This window comes from Pomacea canaliculata, linkage group LG3 (assembly GCF_003073045.1).
Source record: "Pomacea canaliculata isolate SZHN2017 linkage group LG3, ASM307304v1, whole genome shotgun sequence".
In the NCBI taxonomy this organism is placed as follows: domain Eukaryota; kingdom Metazoa; phylum Mollusca; class Gastropoda; order Architaenioglossa; family Ampullariidae; genus Pomacea; species Pomacea canaliculata.
The window spans coordinates 33,238,326-33,254,982 of NC_037592.1; the positions used below are offsets into that span (position 1 = coordinate 33,238,326).

At 41.7% G+C, this 16,657-nt stretch overlaps 1 protein-coding gene across 1 annotated transcript; it reads left to right on the forward strand.

The window, feature by feature from the left end:
* The first annotated feature begins 12,906 nt into the window (after window positions 1-12,906).
* On the forward strand, window positions 12,907-16,475 carry LOC112559631 (cubilin-like). The gene is made up of 6 exons (XM_025230967.1): window positions 12,907-12,943; window positions 14,099-14,340; window positions 14,621-14,765; window positions 15,186-15,367; window positions 15,629-15,785; window positions 16,279-16,475. Exons 1-6 carry the CDS (start codon window positions 12,907-12,909, stop codon window positions 16,473-16,475), a joined length of 960 nt encoding a protein of 319 aa, XP_025086752.1.
* The last annotated feature ends 182 nt before the right edge of the window (window positions 16,476-16,657 follow it).

A 16,657-nucleotide genomic window follows, 5' to 3' on the forward strand; every position in this document is an offset into this window, starting at 1 on the left:
ACTAGAGTCGCGTACATATCCATATATTATAATATTAATTTATTATATTATAATACCCATAGATTTCTGCAGCTAGTTTCTGCCTCACCGAGAGGCCCCAACCACTTGCAAGGAACAGCTGATTCTAGGGAAACGAAAGGTTAAGATCAGAAACAGCCACAAGTGGACGACAAGTTTTGAACGGTTACCTTAGAACGAAACTAGATATCTACTTAGAAATAGCCAGAGCAGATGTAGATTCGTGTTATTGACCTCACACTATTAACCGTTCATTCCCCTGTTTACTTAAGACTTACCGATCTTGATTTCTCTTAGTATCTCTCGTGTTTGGAATCGTGTTGACCATAGTATTCTTTTTCAGTGACACGGGGGACATGCTTTTAGGATCTTGGTTCTAGAGACGATCTTATCTACGCCGTGCTGCTGACTTCCTGTATAAATAAAGTTTGAAAATTCAGCATTTGTTTTTCTTATGATCACTTTTTAGGAATCTGATGAAGAGCGTGGGCGTTGTGAAGATGAGTGTCCGGTGCGATATTCAGTTTTTCATGTTAATTTATCACATTATTCCTGGTAAAATGTGAACGACCTCAGTTTCAAGCTAATTTTAAGTCTGGATTCAGAAGATTTTCTTCTCGCAGACGATTGCGCCCATTATGCAGCTCGTCTAATCAATATTAATTACTCAGGGAAGCTGATAGCCGAGGGTTAGAGTGGTGGCGTCCGAAATGAGAGGTGCGCCAGTTCGATACCCTTGTAGCGCAGCTCAATTTTCCCAGCTGGCGGGAATGGGTACCCGACTCTAAAGAGGGTTGATGAAGATAAGGCAGCGAAGGAGAGGAGATGGGCACTACCCTCACGTAAACCTGGCCCTGAGAAAAGTAAGGTCTCTAACACCTCACCCCCAACGACCTGACAAAGGTCATGGAACGACCTGTACCTTTCTACAATATACAACAGTGATAATACTGTGATATTTATTATAACTTATATTTGTGTTTTAAAACATACAGTTAAACACCCCACGTGATCTATCATCCGTAGTCTGGTAAACTGCAGATTCGGTACATCTACAGCCCACCTACCATCGTTTAGCCTGATAACTGGATACCACTGCTGCTGGGTGTACAGAGAGTTTTCCGGTCTCTGACCCGAGGAAGCTTCACACCCCTAACTTTGTAAACCGGAGGACACAAACCAAACGGCTGTGGTGTCGTGAGGTCGGTAGAGCCAGGTCGTCACCGTCGCTACTCCATTCATTTTACAGCATTGCAAAAGACACTCCCGACTAAAGTACGTGTATGTGTGTGGGTGGATTAAAAGAAAAAATTACGGGTTGAACAAAAAAGACGAGATTAGGTTTATCTCAAATTTACGTTGGCAAGGCCGGAGGCAAACATTGCATGCGCACACCAGTCAGCGCGCTTCCTATGATGACGATGGGCAATAGGCTGGACCAGACCCTGCACGTCAACAGTTTGTGACCCCAGCAGAGACCGCACATACACAAAGTCAGTGGAGGGAGCAGGCGGGTCATTGGTATTGTTTCTGACATCCGAGTAGGTCCGTCCGTCCGTCTGACAAGACAGCGCGACATCCTTGTAGGTCCGTCCGTCCACCTGACAAGACAGAGCATTCCGCGCGCAGCTTTTTCACGAAAGGTGAGGGAAGGATCTGGAAAGGGAGTGTGAACTGCGACTGAACACACGCCGTCCCTCCTCTTGGATCAGCCCTAAACAAGGTCCCAAATCAGTGTCGTTCCCACGAAGCATCCGGAGGAAAGGTTGCGATGAGAACTGTCGTCATGGTTGATGTCAGCAGGCGACCTGCTGGAGGGCTTGCCGGGGGTTCGGTCCCGCTTGCCCACTCTCTTTCGTGAGCAAACAGAAGCCGTGCAGACATGAGGAGCACTGATGTGACTGGGAAATGAGGCAGGATGCGGCCATCAGGACACCGGCGTGCAAGATGGAGATAATCAAGTGACAGGGTTAACTTTGTGTGTGTTCTACCGTCAACAAGAAGTTGGCGCACTTTTCACTCGTTCATCGAGGGAGTTACAGATACCAAGTGATGTGAGTCACTGTCTGTTGTTGATTTGAGCGATGTTACAACCTTGGTGTCAACTAACGTAAGACAGTCATTTTGTTAGCATTATAAATAGCCTCTGAAGCGGACTTAAAATGTATTATTTCACTTATTCCCCCACCCCATACCAGTGTTGTAGCTCGAAATACATCTCACTTTGCCTTTATGCTCTGCTGCCGTGTGTTGTTTTTCCCGCATTAGTAATATTTTCATAGATTTTGGAAACAATCGTTTATTTTTTCATCTTTCTTTTTTTTTTCTGTAAGCACAACTATCAAACATAGAATTTGACTTAGTCGTTTCGTTTATTGATTCAAAAAATAAGTTTCAGTTATTGCAGTCGTTTATTGGTCATTTCCTTCAATTATGATAAATTGACGATGATGATGATGATGAATGACGATGTGTGTGAAAGATAGATTTTCTGGAGGGTCGATGACATTGGAAACCGCTTTCACTTGGCTAATCATTTCGTCTGGGCTCGCACGAAAGCAGACGATATATCCTTAACGTCCACATGGCTTCCATCTCGAATTCGTGATGACGTCGTTTAGATTTTTAATTAATAAAATTTAAAGACATCCTTTATAACAGCAGTAAGCGTAAGCGTAGTTACTCTCTGCATTAAAAGTTAGATGTTAAAGAGAATATTTAAGGATCTGATGTGCCATGTATAATCGTACAAGAACAATAAGAGGTGGACTGCTGTCTACCAAGACCAACGCTTAGCCTCTTGCCAAGTTCTCAGCTGTTAGTCTCGACGAACTTAAAGCATGCATGTGACTAAACCGGAAGCTTTCTACACCCCACCCTCGTTCTACTAATTAAGCTGAAACGTGGTAAAACCGGAAGCTTTGTACACACCAGCCTCGTTGTAGCAGCTAATGTAGGTATTCTGTGCATCAGTGCACTTTTAATCTGAATGTATTGTTTCTATAGTGTGCTCATCATCTGTAGGTATTCTGTGCCTCTGTGCTCATCATATGCCATGTTTTCTGTGCATCAGTCTCTTCGTCATTTGCTTTTATTTACATGTCTTTACATCCCTCTGTCGACTGTCAGCGATGACACCATCAGCAATGAGCTCGAATATTTAGAAACAAACTGCTCACACGCCTGTCCATTTCGTAGGCAAAGCAGCGATAAACTTACCAATCTATCTCTCTCGATGTTTAGTTTTACCACTAATTGACACCTCCCTCCGGCCAGTCCACTCCACTGACTCTGTTCCCACTCACTTCACTAGTTAACTTCTTTCCCCCTTAACCTCTGTTTACTGTTCCCAAACAGACTGCTGTCTCTCATTCTCTTTCGCCCTGACTTCACCCCTCCCTAGTCCTCTTCGCTGTGATATTGTCTTTCTTACTAACAAGATCTTCAACTCTAACAGTCCCAGTATCTTTCCCTCATCCTCCTTGAAAACTGCTTGTTTGATGCTTGGCTTTAGGTTTTTGACTTCTTTGCGTGAGCGAAATGTGGTGAAGCATCTCGAGTCGACATTTTGTTTCATCTGGCGATTAGCAGATGCAGACACAGACCTTACCTGTGTGTGGCTTGCTTGCTGTGATCTATTATACTACGACGGCTCTTACCTGCCTGGGCCTGTTCAAGTTGCACCCCTATCCATCTCCCACCCCTACCCCACTACTTACCTGTCTGCGGCTGAGGGGGAGGTGTGTCGCAACACCGACTGCTCATCTCCAGCGCAAACTTGTAGGGGAGTCGAGAACATCATGGGCTGCAACATCACCCACAACTTGTACAACTTATACAGAGCTGTAGGCTTACACATCATCTGTAAGTCAGGGTTAAATTGTTTCTTTTTCCACTCGCTATAGCTTCAACCCTTCGAACATGAGATTCTCACCTATGCTCAAAAAAGAAAAAGAAAAAAAAAAAAAAGGAAAGAAAAGGAGAAAGGTCAGATCCATGACCTAATAGTGGAATATAGATATACCTAATTAATATACTTTTTGACAACTGAGCTGTTAGCCTTGACATAGTCCTGTCTCTACTTCCTTAGGACGTCACGAATTATTCGTCCATGTTTTAAGGCTTGCCACCTCGTATAATTGGTAATTTTTGCTAAGATTTAGGAAACTTCCATCTTATAGTGGTTTTTTAAAGTAAGCTTTTTTGTTTGTTGATAAAAATTACTGAGAAAATATTGTCGGGGTAGGGTGGGTGGGTGGAGGAAGGGGAGGTTTGGAGCCATGAAAGTGCGTGTGGATCAGAAAGTGGGGACATGCAAATAAAATTTAAAAAAATACCTCATCTGAAAATTTCGTGATTTTTTTTTTTTTTTTTTTTTTTTGTTGTTGTGGTTTACTTAGTAGATCTACGAAATGTTCATACCGTCTTTCCCTCCCTAATAATCTCTCTTACTCAACTAGGTTTGGATAAAAGTAGGACACTTTTTGTGAGGAAATGAACTGTCCGTGCGTGCGAGGGCATAAAAACCGAGGAGGTGACGCACTATCATCAGCTTCGTGTGACACAAATCACGTCACACGGGAGACAAAAGCTGCTGTGTCAAGACCACTCCATCCGGTACAGGGTCTTTGTCAAAAGACATTTCTCAGTCTGACAGCCAAAAGCGCCGCTCGAGGTCAGACAGGAAGGCCTCTCTCTAAGAAACAATTTTAATGTCCTGTCTTTTGGTTTAATTTCAAAAGATGCCGGCGGTCGTGAAATCTATATTCATGACCTCCCTGCCAAGCTTCTTTGCTGCGGCTAGTGAGGTTTCTTCATCAATCATGGCGGTCGTTGACAGCTTTCTACTTCAACCTTCGCATGTCACCCTGTAACTGGTCGCGGAGTGTCCATAGAGCTGACTTTGTTTTTATTTTCGACTTCGGATGTGTTACTACAGGTTACTGAGTGCACTTGTGTTGTCTGGAAGAGCTAAACACAACACAGAGCTTTAGGATGAGGTACCACTTTTTAATGTTGACTCCTCTGCCACAGACGGAAGAACTGTCTCTTAGAAGTGGTAAGTTTATTATTCTCTTGAATAGCCAGTTATAGTGTATATCTGTATACTCTTCAACTTTGAGACTATCTTCTCTAATGCGTTATTTTTAGTTGTCAGCTGTTGTATGCGTTTTCTCTTTTTTCTCCTTTTTTTTTTTTTAAATTTCCATTTGTCTGTCTAACTGATAGCTGCGCGAGCACACACACACACAAAGAGACAGAGAGACGAATGTGTATTCTGCGAGTAATGAGAAGGAACTGTTTGGGATGAAATAACAGGGTGTTTTTCAAATGTTGCACCTCCGTGTTGTACGGACAACGAGGTGACTGCATCCGGGTTCATTGTAGAAGAGGAGGGGACAAGAAATACCAGCCACAATCATCACTTGGCGATTCTGCTCTCGTCCCTTTGCCGCTCCACATGTAAACTAACGAACTGGGGTCGGCTTAATCGCACGACACACAAATCGTGATTTATAAGGCTTGCTGACGACATGACTCCGAGAACATCAACGTCTTTCCGCCATCAAAGCGTTTGTTTCGTTCTCCGATGTAGGAGCTGACGTGTAGACTGTGATCACGAACTTTTATTACTGGGCTGCTGGCAGACGATTTTTTTTTCCAATTAACTACTAAAACGAGGCAGGAGTGTACAAAGCTTCCGGTTTAGTCATATTCATTATTTAGGCTCGCCGAGACTAACAGCGGAGAAATTCGCAAGAGGCTAAGCGTTGGTCTCCGCAGACAGACAGCAGTCCACCTATACACGTCCGTGCTGTTATCCACAAGAAGACGAGACCTTCAGGGGGCCGTCATGACTTGAAGGTGCTTCAGTTCACGTGATATGTCTGTAATTGCTACCACTGAAAGTTCTGTTGCTCATCTAACTACCGTCACTAAAATTACACCAATATTTGGTTCAATGTAAGGCTGGCACGAGTTTTGTGTAATAACAGGCTATTTTCCCCCGAACTTTAGCCTTAGCATTCAATATATAAATAGTAATAAGTGCGAAATATATCATGATGGTCATTTTTTTCTTTGCTCAATAAGCCTTCCGTTTCTTCATAGAAGTATAGCGCTGGAATGCTTGCAAACTAATTTTCAAAGAATATATTTTTTTTTTTGGTTTAACTGTGGACTTTTTCACCAAAGCGCCATATATATCGTATAACCTGATCGAAGCCTCGTGGACCTGTGTAGTGACTACCGAATGATATGAGCTCTGAGCTTCTGATCTATGCATGAAAAGGTCTGTAAAACGGTTTGGATCTCATTCCACGTTCCCACATTTACGATTAACGAAGAACGAAGACTGATACTAGACGTTTGCTTGGCTTGCAAGACATTATTTGTGTGCCACGACTTTGTAATTGTTAACGTGATGCCAGTGGAGCTTTTTCTTTAAAAAGATGAGTTCACACTAGTCATGTTTTTCTGAACAGTGTGAAAATGCGAAACAGTAAATCATCTCAGATGCTAGATCTAATCATCATATTGTATCTGTTACAGTATAGCACACAGCGATTCTGTCGTGGGCTTCTGCTCGTGATGAACAAATGTTTCTTTTTGTTCAGCAGTGCTTTTAGGCCCTTGGTCACCCAAGGTTTGTTGTTAGGATAAACATACACTGCTTTGATGGACTGGTGCAATCAACACTATTTTACTCCTCACTTTTACTTCTAACTGTGTGTTAAATGTCTGTATGGGTATGTGAGCAAAGACAAATTTCTGCCCTGGGTCTCCTGGGCAGACAATAAAGTCTGTTTTGATTTGATTTTGACTTTTTTGTGATGCATTCTTCCTCGTAACCACGACGCACGTGAAGCCTCGTTTTGAAAAGCATCACGTGAATAAAGTCCATACATAGCAACCACGCAAAGCAGACGATAGGAGCTCTCGTGTTGGCGGAGGTACAAAAGCTCAGGCTTTGTGATCTGTTGTGTTTCCAGTCTGCTGGCTCCAAGTCGTGGAGGTCGAGGACTTTTTGACAAAAAGAAAGAAGCAAGAAGTGACTAAAAAAATTGTTACAAAACTATTGCTGTCTTTAAAATGTTTATCACGGTTACGGATATTCAGCTGTTAAATGCGTCGCCAAGACAACTTCAACTTATCGAGAGTCGAAGATGGCCTCTGAAAACAGCCAGCAGTCCAGCGGCAATTCCTGCTTTCCTGAAAATTGTGCAATTAAAATGGTCTCTCAAGACTGATAACACTTTAAAGGCACGCGGCACACGTCGGAGGGGTACTGTCGGATGGCATCCATTATAGATAGACACTCGAGGAAGACGAAGACAGCAGAGCCGCGGAATGGTAGACATTCATTTCACAGCGGCTGGCTACCTCGGTACGCCGGTGTTGACTTCAACCCTGCCAGATGATGCAAAGAGGTGTAGGCGTTAAAACTCGTAAGTATTCAAACAAACGGAGATGAAACATGGCATGGAACGGTGGAGGAAGGGGTAGTCTTCATCCTGGCTGTGTCAACACACGGTTTATTTTGGAAGAAGAATAAGTGCAAGAATTGAAGTTATCTTGCTGCTGTTAATGAAGACGTTTTCCTGTTTTCAGAGCTCATGTGAATGCTACGATCGTTAAAGACGTATTGTATCTCAAGAACAGATTACTGTTATTGTTTTGTTGTTCTTTTTTCAATAAATGTTTACAGTTAGTGAGCCCAGCTATCTGAAAACAGATATATCCGGACCAGATATATAGTGTATATATAAAATAGATCCTTACCTTGAGGAAAGCTAATTTAGAACGAGGATAAAAAATGTCGAAACAAAGCAGTGGAGGGAGAGAGTAGGGTGAGGTAAAGCATTGAACCGAGCCGGTAACTAACGCTGAATCACTGCAAAGCACCGATCCTGTAAGCAGATGCCTGAGATGAGACTTGAACCCAGGAAAGACAGTCCTTACTGCCGAGGTTCTCAAACGGTGGGGCGCGCCCGCCTTGGGGGACGCGACGTGTTTACAAGGGGGGTGGGGGCGCAAAGGTGGTCATTTTTAAAAAGTTTCTTATACCGGTATTAGTGAAATTAGTTTACATTGCTGGCTAAGGGGGGAGCGCGGACGTACCTCTGTTCGTCAGGGGGGGGGGGGGGGGGCGTCACAAGTAAAAGGTTGAGAACCGCTGCCTTACTGTATTGGTGGTAGGTGTTTTAGGAGATAATAAAAGGTACTTAAAGTAAACATTAATACATAGGTTTCACATATATAGCTTGTCAGACATGTTAATTCGGAACCCTGAAAACCTCCAAGAAAAAAAGAAACCCCAAGTAAAACAACCATAATCTCTCTCTCTCCTCAAGATTCACCTGCTACGAGAATGATCTGATAATTTATTATATTTTACGTACATTTTTCTTTCAATCCTCAACTATCTCAGTAACAACCGAACACCGGTGATCAGAAAGGCAGGGTTAAAGGTCACGCGTTCTTCTACTGTATCTCTCTACTTCAAACTTTGAGACACGGGCGATAATTTATTTTCTCTTTCGCACTCATTTAATGGCTTAATGACTGGAGGGGATCTGAGAGAAGGTCTTTGGTTGTCAATGCTGCTTAGACGAATAATGAGCTCCACTATCATCTGCCCCGGATGTTGAATCCCTTCGCCAAGGCATCGCAAGCTTTCTCGTTTCTCAAACGACTAGACTGGTCCATCTCGATTGTAGAAACCTTTACACTTTGCACTGTAAAGCGATACAACTCACCGGAAAGGACGATCCTGGTTACGTCTAACGTATCACCTGGTCATGGATTTAGGTTTTCAGTGGGAACCGTTTCGCATGAATATTTCCGTAGCTCTATAGTAGACACCATTTTCATGAAAATCCTCTGGGTACGTACCTAGTAGTAATGAACATTTGTACAGCCTCGAAATTTCTGTCTAATGATTTGTATCATACCATATTGTGTTTAAATTAATATTCTCATATGTTGACAAACTGCTACAAAATCTCAGCTTTATCTTAGCTAATACTTGTCAGAATGCTTAAAATTTAAATAGAATTCGTAGTAGGCAATCCTTTAACCAAGCTTAAATATATAGTTCTTTTCTGCGCGAAGTAATTTGCGATTTTGTATGAAAACAAATTTGGGCTCAGAAAACATTCATCTTTGAACTTAGATAGGAAAATATATTATCTTCATAAACGTAAAGATATCTGTATAAATGATTTTAATGGTGTTTGATTTATTGTGCAATAGGGCGCTAATGTAATATTTTCTGAATGTATTTTGTGATAGACGTGTCATGCATAGTTTCAAAACGAGGGATGGAAGGTAGGTGAGCACGCAAGCTATGAATGTTACTCTCACCTGCCAAGTCTAGTTGTACAGCATGCAGTACACATGACAATGCGGTCAGTAAGCTCTTTTGAAAAAATGAGTTAAAATTATCATTAAAAGTTATCTTAGGCATTTTCCTCAACTTAAAGATGTTGTAAGAGTAAACAGTGTCATTTAATATTACAGACTTTATAGTTAATCATTAATTCTTTAACACATTCCAGAAGCTCCTGTTGTTAGAACCTAACTTTTCATGTCATTTTCCCGTTCTTTCAATGTTAGACGCTCACTGTACTGGATCGGAAATTCATTATCAAATCATGAATTCAGAGTAATTTTTCTATTTGAAAAATCCTCAGTTATGCTTTTTATGGTGGTATTGACGTGAACTATTCCATGAAGACTACACCGCAGCATAATCCACGTTGACGCATAGTAAATGAGGTAAAGGTTTAAAAACACTTCGAATTGCCGATTGGGATAAATACGAACCCTATACAAAAACAGCCAGATGATCGTCTCCTTACTCTTCCTGTCACCAAAACAACATATGGCCACAGGATGTTTAGTTATTGTGCAGAGAAACAATGTAACTCTCTCCCTTTCCATACCCGCCACTACCCACTATTGCGTGCACTGAAAACTAAATGTTACTCCTAACACCCTTTCCCATAATGCAAGTCCTTTTTCACACCCTTCCTTTTGCATCATCATGTTACTCTCGGCTCTTGTTCTTGTTATTTGGTTCCTCTTTGTGTTTTCTGTGTTTGATTTTATTCTTCGTTTAGTACGGTTGTTTATTCTTTTATATTCATGTTATTTGTTGATTTCCTGTCCCTCGTATGCTGTCCATGTTTCATTCTGTTCTTAAGCGCTAAGAACATGTCCTTAGGAGTGTGAGTATGCGCTTTATAAATTTTGCATTTTTATTATTAAGCATCCATGATTAATTACAGTTTGAAAATTACTTTTTACAATTATAGGGTTAATGACTATCAGAAAAGGGAATTTTCGTTTTTTTTTCGCTGGTTGCTGCTTCTCTCTCTAAATGTTTCGCGCACCATAGCAGTCTGACAAAAACACTCCTCCCATGTCACGTGATCAAGTTTGTGCAAAGGTCACTCTCCCTGCGAAATTTGTGAGCTTTAGTGTAACACCACCTCTCGTTCCGTTTGCCCTCAGTGGCAACGGAGTGGATCTAATGAGCTGTCCTAGTTCCTTTTAACATGCCCTTACAAAAGTGTTTGCAAGTTCTGCTGTCAGTTATCTCCATTTTCTACCCGCGCTCAAGCTCCAACTTTGGATGAAGCTATCTGACATGTCAGAATTCCTGACAAAAGCTATTCAGTAGAAACCGTTGTTTCATTTTGTTGTCCAAAAGAAATTTTCATCGACTTGATTCTCTCTCTCACTCTGTTTTTGCAAATTGCAGTCGATAGTATCTTGAGAAACCTCATAAATAATTAAAGATCACGGATAAGACATAGTAGCAAAAATAATCTCTCTCCTCTGCGTGCACGTTTGAGTGTGTGTGCGTGTGTGCGCGCGCGCGTAGAGAAAGAGAGTCACAGATTGGACCCATAATCCTCTTGGTTGACTGGATGAAGTGAAAGTTCTGCTGGCAATGAGTAACAAGTACAAACAGAGCGAATGTCACGCGCTTCTTTATCGCACGTTGGAGTAACAGGTGTAAACATCACACGTGTCACATGATTCTTCATCTCGCCGACGAGCGGCTCGTCATTACTGGGTCACAGACATGATGATCGAGGCAGGTGGGAGGTCTTTTTTCTTTTTTGTCATCAGCTTGAAGGCGCACGCAGAGATCAATCAGTGGCACTAATTACTGCGCCAATTCTGCCATCATGGTGCGTCCAGTCGTTGCGTGACGGATGACCAGACCACTTCTCACGAAAGCAAGAGTAGGGGTTGGTCATGAACTGTGCGGTGTTTGGGTAGTTCTGGCACCGTTTTCTGTGGCAAATCAGGTTAATTTAATTGCATTTATTCATCCTTTGGTACCAGATGATGAATAGTTATTCCAGTCCCTAACTTGTCAAGGAGAATAATTGTTCCAGATGCAGAGGCCAGGAACGAGTCTAGAAAACTTTTCAGATTCACGATGCCTGTTCAATCACGCAGATTGCTCTGTGCACACGAGATTTCCCCATTTTGTGTCTCCTATATAAAATTCGATCACTTCTTTTATAATCAGTTCGTTTCGTTTTATATCCAAAACCAACGTATGCATGCATCTAGAGAGATGGACGGCGAGACCGATAATCTTTTATTAGTTCAAGAAAATTAGTTCTATATTTTTATAGTTGTAGGGCACGATGTGTGGAAGTTAGAACACAGCCCTCTTTGTTCCGCCGGATTACCATCCCCGATAAATCAGATTCTTAATCGTCTCGGAAGCTGCTATGTGGGCAGAGGATTTTCCAGTCAGAGGTCCAACCAAGGTTTGGACCAGCAACCAGGGTGGAGAAGCACTAACTACTGTCTAGGAAGTCTTTATTAAAAATAAATTTGACAGGAAAATCGTCACTGACAAAAACCTTTTTCAAAAGCAGGACTTGCTAGTGTTTTCTAAAATAGTATTGTCTTCTTTCCGGACCCCTCTCACTGATGATCGAGTTGGAGAATATGATACAGAGGTGGATATGTCTATGTACTTCTGCCGAAATATTCTTTTGTGAATAAGGCACATCACACACATGCATAAATTTAGCCAGCCAATTATGGAAATGCAAAACAATTATAAAAAATAAAATAAAAAAAAGCTGGACAAACACACGAAACAAAGTACGAAAAAAAAAATAACCCACGTTTGCAAACACGACCTGTTATGTTCTTGCTTTGTAGCTCACAACCAGTCGTAGATAGTGTGACACTCCCTCGAATTCTGTGGTGTGTTTGTTTGAGAACAATAATATATTATTCATTCAAGTCTCGCTCGTCACCGCAAAACGTGGCGCGTGGGTGGGCGAGGTCAGTGTCGTGAAAGCTATTTGATTGGTTGGCAGGATATCAATACGCCCAATCAGAAATTGGTTCATTGGCCGTCGTGTCGAGGATTGAAAAGATAAGAACAAGACTTTATTAAAATATAGAAACAGTCTTGAAGTGCCTGATATGTAATTTGAGGTTGACTTCTCGAGTTCAGGTACGTGAAATAACATTGAGCATGTTGTCTTTTCGAGTTGGTCCTGGCTTTTGTCAAGGCGAGTGAAATGTTTCCATTACCCAAGTCATTTATATGAAGTATCAAAATTACGCTGTTGTATCTGATTTAAGATAAAAAACGAACATCCGACAATTTGATTCCCGAATTTCTACAATTATATATCCTACAGATTTTGTTTAAACAGTTACATACATACAACACTTAAGTGATGGACTGTTTATAATATATGTTAAATTTATATATATATATATGCCCCCCCCACCATTAAAAGTGGGGTCAAAGTGCACACTAAAAAAAGACAAACATTGTTGTGACTTGTAGTTTAATACTTCACTTCATTTTTTGCCACAGATTGACTCACCATCATGTTGAGGATATTACTGTTAATCTCCGGTCTTAGAGGTAAGTTTGATGTTTCCATACTTTGTGCAGTATAATACTATAACTTTTATATTTCCTTACTTTTTAAAAAATTAATTTTGTATAAATATGTCCATCTGTTTGTCCGTGCCCTGTCTTTTTAATAAGATTATTTTATTTGTATTTTGTTTTTGGTTTATCTCTCTATTTCTCTCTATTAGTTGTATGAAGATGATCCAATTTTTCAGTCATTTTTTCCCTTCTTTTTAGGTCTAATTTCCTTTCTTTTATTCATTTTTTGGGGTCTTTCAAATGCAAACAGTAGAAGATTAAATAACACTACACAGATTGAAATAGCTTACGAATGCTCCGTGTCATCTCTTCCACTCAGTTATAAAAATTGCCTAGGGAATCTCTTGCTGATTCTTCTGATGAATATGTTCGGGCTAATGCGAAGACGTCGAGCAATGCCCGCCAACCGCCTGTTACATCTACACAAACAACTTGAATTAGCATTCTCAAACAGACATAAAATATTATTTGTTCTTGGGGACTGCCCATGGTTTACATGGTTTACCTGTGTTCGAGACACATTGATTATGTTCTGCACAGTTTTTTCATTGCAAAATATGGCGAATATTGTTTCTAGCTAAAGGTCAATTAAGTTTCTTTTTTTTTAAATAGCTATGTTAAAGTTCGGAGCGAAATTCTAGTTTCAATGTATGGGGTATCTCCGACTCCTTTCTCCGTTCTAGAGGTTAGGGTTATGCCTGCAACCATAACCAAGCTCAGAAAAAGGCTCGTCGTCACCTGCATGCACAGACTCGTCTAAATAATTGTTCAAACTCTCCCACCGGAAGTAGCCTTTGACAGCATAAACTATCCATGTACAATCCTGACGTCAGCTCTTCCTGTGCATAGTTATGTCTGTGAGTGTGTATCTCGTGAGGGTGTATTTGGTTAACCAAATTTTGAGAAATGGCCTCTAGCACTAATCTTTACACGGCATTAAAAAAGAAAATATTGCTCCCCACTAGGCACTAAAGAGCTGCTTTAGTGACAGCAGTTTCAATGAGTATAAAAAAGCACTCAAAGGAATGGAACGAATAGTGAAGTAAAAAATAAATAAAATAAGGTGCTATGAGAATACAGTAGGCAGGATGAGATGTGCTTAGTGCATTGTCTTGTTATTCTCAGCCGTGCAGAGCGCCTCGTGTGCCTTGGGAAGTGATGTTATTAAGCTCAGGTCATGGAGCGGAGGCTTTCAGAGTCCTGGGTGGGCCGAGAATTTGTATCCGAACGACCAGCAGTGTCAGTGGGACATTCAGGTCAGCCAGGGCAGCCGGGTCAACCTGACGTTCAAATCATTCAGCCTGGAGGAAGGTGTCTACAGAAACAGTCCTCCGACCAGCACAAAGATCTGCAGGGACGTAGTCAAGGTGCGATCTTTTGATCATCATCATCGTCATCATCATCATCAATCATCCATCATCATCATCATCATCATCATCATCATCATCATCGTCATCGTCGTCGTCGTCGAGTCTGCTTTTGGCATAGTGATGTTGTCTTTCGCTTCTGATTCCTTTCAATCTACACGATCACTGATTGTCTCATGAATCACGCACGCATGCACTCACCGGAGCAAACCACTGACTGATCATTGAAGTTCAGCTTACCTACTTTTCTCACTTGGGACATGACTGGTTTCGAACACAGATTGCAGACGACACCAATGTCCTGTTTTCGGGCTGTGGGACAGACGGGGACGGAATGTCTTTCTTGTCTTCAGGAAACAATATGACGATCATTTTCCATGCGGACGAGAGCCTAAACGAACAAGGGTTTGAGGCTTTCTACGAAGGTAAGATGGAGGTTAAAAACCAAGAAGTCTTCGTCTGTCTACGGTGTAATATGTTTTCTTTAGCAGCAGCATTTCACACACAAACAAATACACGGTCGCACTAGCGAACACGTGGTGTCTGCAGTTGTGAGAACAGAGCTGAACTTCATATCGAAGTTGTAGCTAGCTCAGACATGTATCCTGAGTAACAGACAGATTTTCGGATAGTCACAACTATGGGCTAACAGAAAACAATCGAAGGAATTAAAGAACAAAAGATCATAGTGACTGATGAACGGAAGAAAAGACAGTGACATGGATGGGTGTGTGTGAACGAAAAAAGGAAGGAAGAAACAGGCTGGTGGTGGTGGTGGTGGGGGGGGACAGATATGTGCTTACTTCAATTTGTATTTTAAGTTTGATTTTAATGCATTTTTAAAGGAGTATGCGAAAGGAACATCACCAGTAACATGGTCCTAGAGTCCCCGGGATTTCCAGACTCTCCTCCAGACAATGTGACATGTCAATGGACTGTGGAATCAAACCAGTCTGCACTCATACTCATCCGACCGCCAGAAGACGAGCTGCAGCGATTTCCAGAGTGCAACGATTCGTCCATCAAAGTAAGACACTCACCTTTCATCTGTTAAAGTCATTTCACTTGTTGCTGTTGTCCATTGTGATCAATTATCTCTTTCTCACCTTACAATATGCGTATCTCGAAAACTATATACATTCTTCCTTCTTTGTGTCTTGGAGACCTTTCGCGTCGTCAATGCGCCGACAGATTCAAAAGAGTGCGTGTGTACATGCTCATGCGACTGAAGCACATGATGTTCTTTCGGCCAATGACGTCAGTTCCTGTGTGTTTGTGGCTGTTGCAGTGGGAGTCGAGTTCACTAGCACCGGACAGCCCGCTCCAAACCAAAGCGCTGTGCCGGACTGACTCGGTGGCTTTGTCGCTGAACAATGTCGTCCTGACCTATGAACCTAAGGCATCAGACTTGGCATGGATTGGCCGCCTCGAAATAAAGTACACAAGTAAGTGTACGATTATCGAGAGCTGCACTTCATCTGCTCCTATTAACTCTTTACACTCCCCTCATACATTTATAGTCGTGACAAACGACATCTATTAAAAAAACGAGCAAGAAACTCAGTATCAATTCTTTGATGGTTTCCCCCCCCCCTCAACCCACCCACCACCAACCTCATCCATGTTAAAAATTTTGGAATTTGAGATGTGGGTTATGATTTACAAGATTTTAAAGTTTCGTCTAGAATAATTTCAAATGTAAATTTGTTTGCTGATGTTTTGAAACTGTGAGATTCGTGGTGACGATGGTGACGGTGATAATGATGACCTGGACCTGTGTGCGCTGTGTATTTGCGTCTGAGTTTGCATTGATTGATGATGATGATGATGATGATGATGATGATGATGATGATGATGATGATGATGATGATGATGATGATGATGATGATTGATTGATTGATTGATTGATGATGATGATTGATTGATTGATTGATGCAGACAGCGGGGACTGCAAGGACTTCTGCACCCAGAACATCCAGGAATGTCTGTCGCCACGTGTCGTTGCCTATGACTACCGCTGCATCTGCAAGTGCGGTTACCACGGGGTTAACTGTGAAGTGTACGAAGACCCATGTGTCGCCAAGAACTGTAGCGGGAGCTGTACCGTCGTCGGCACAGGCAGCGACTTTGAGTAAGACATACAATCACCGAGCATGCCATGGTCATACATATCGAACTGATCTGTAAAATATACTTACTGAAGAAAGTAATATATATCTCATAATCTGTGGCAATGGTCAAAGTGACTGTCTTCTAGCACTACCATCATGGTGATGGCGATGTCACAAAAAGCGTGTGAAAACAATTTTCCTTTAAA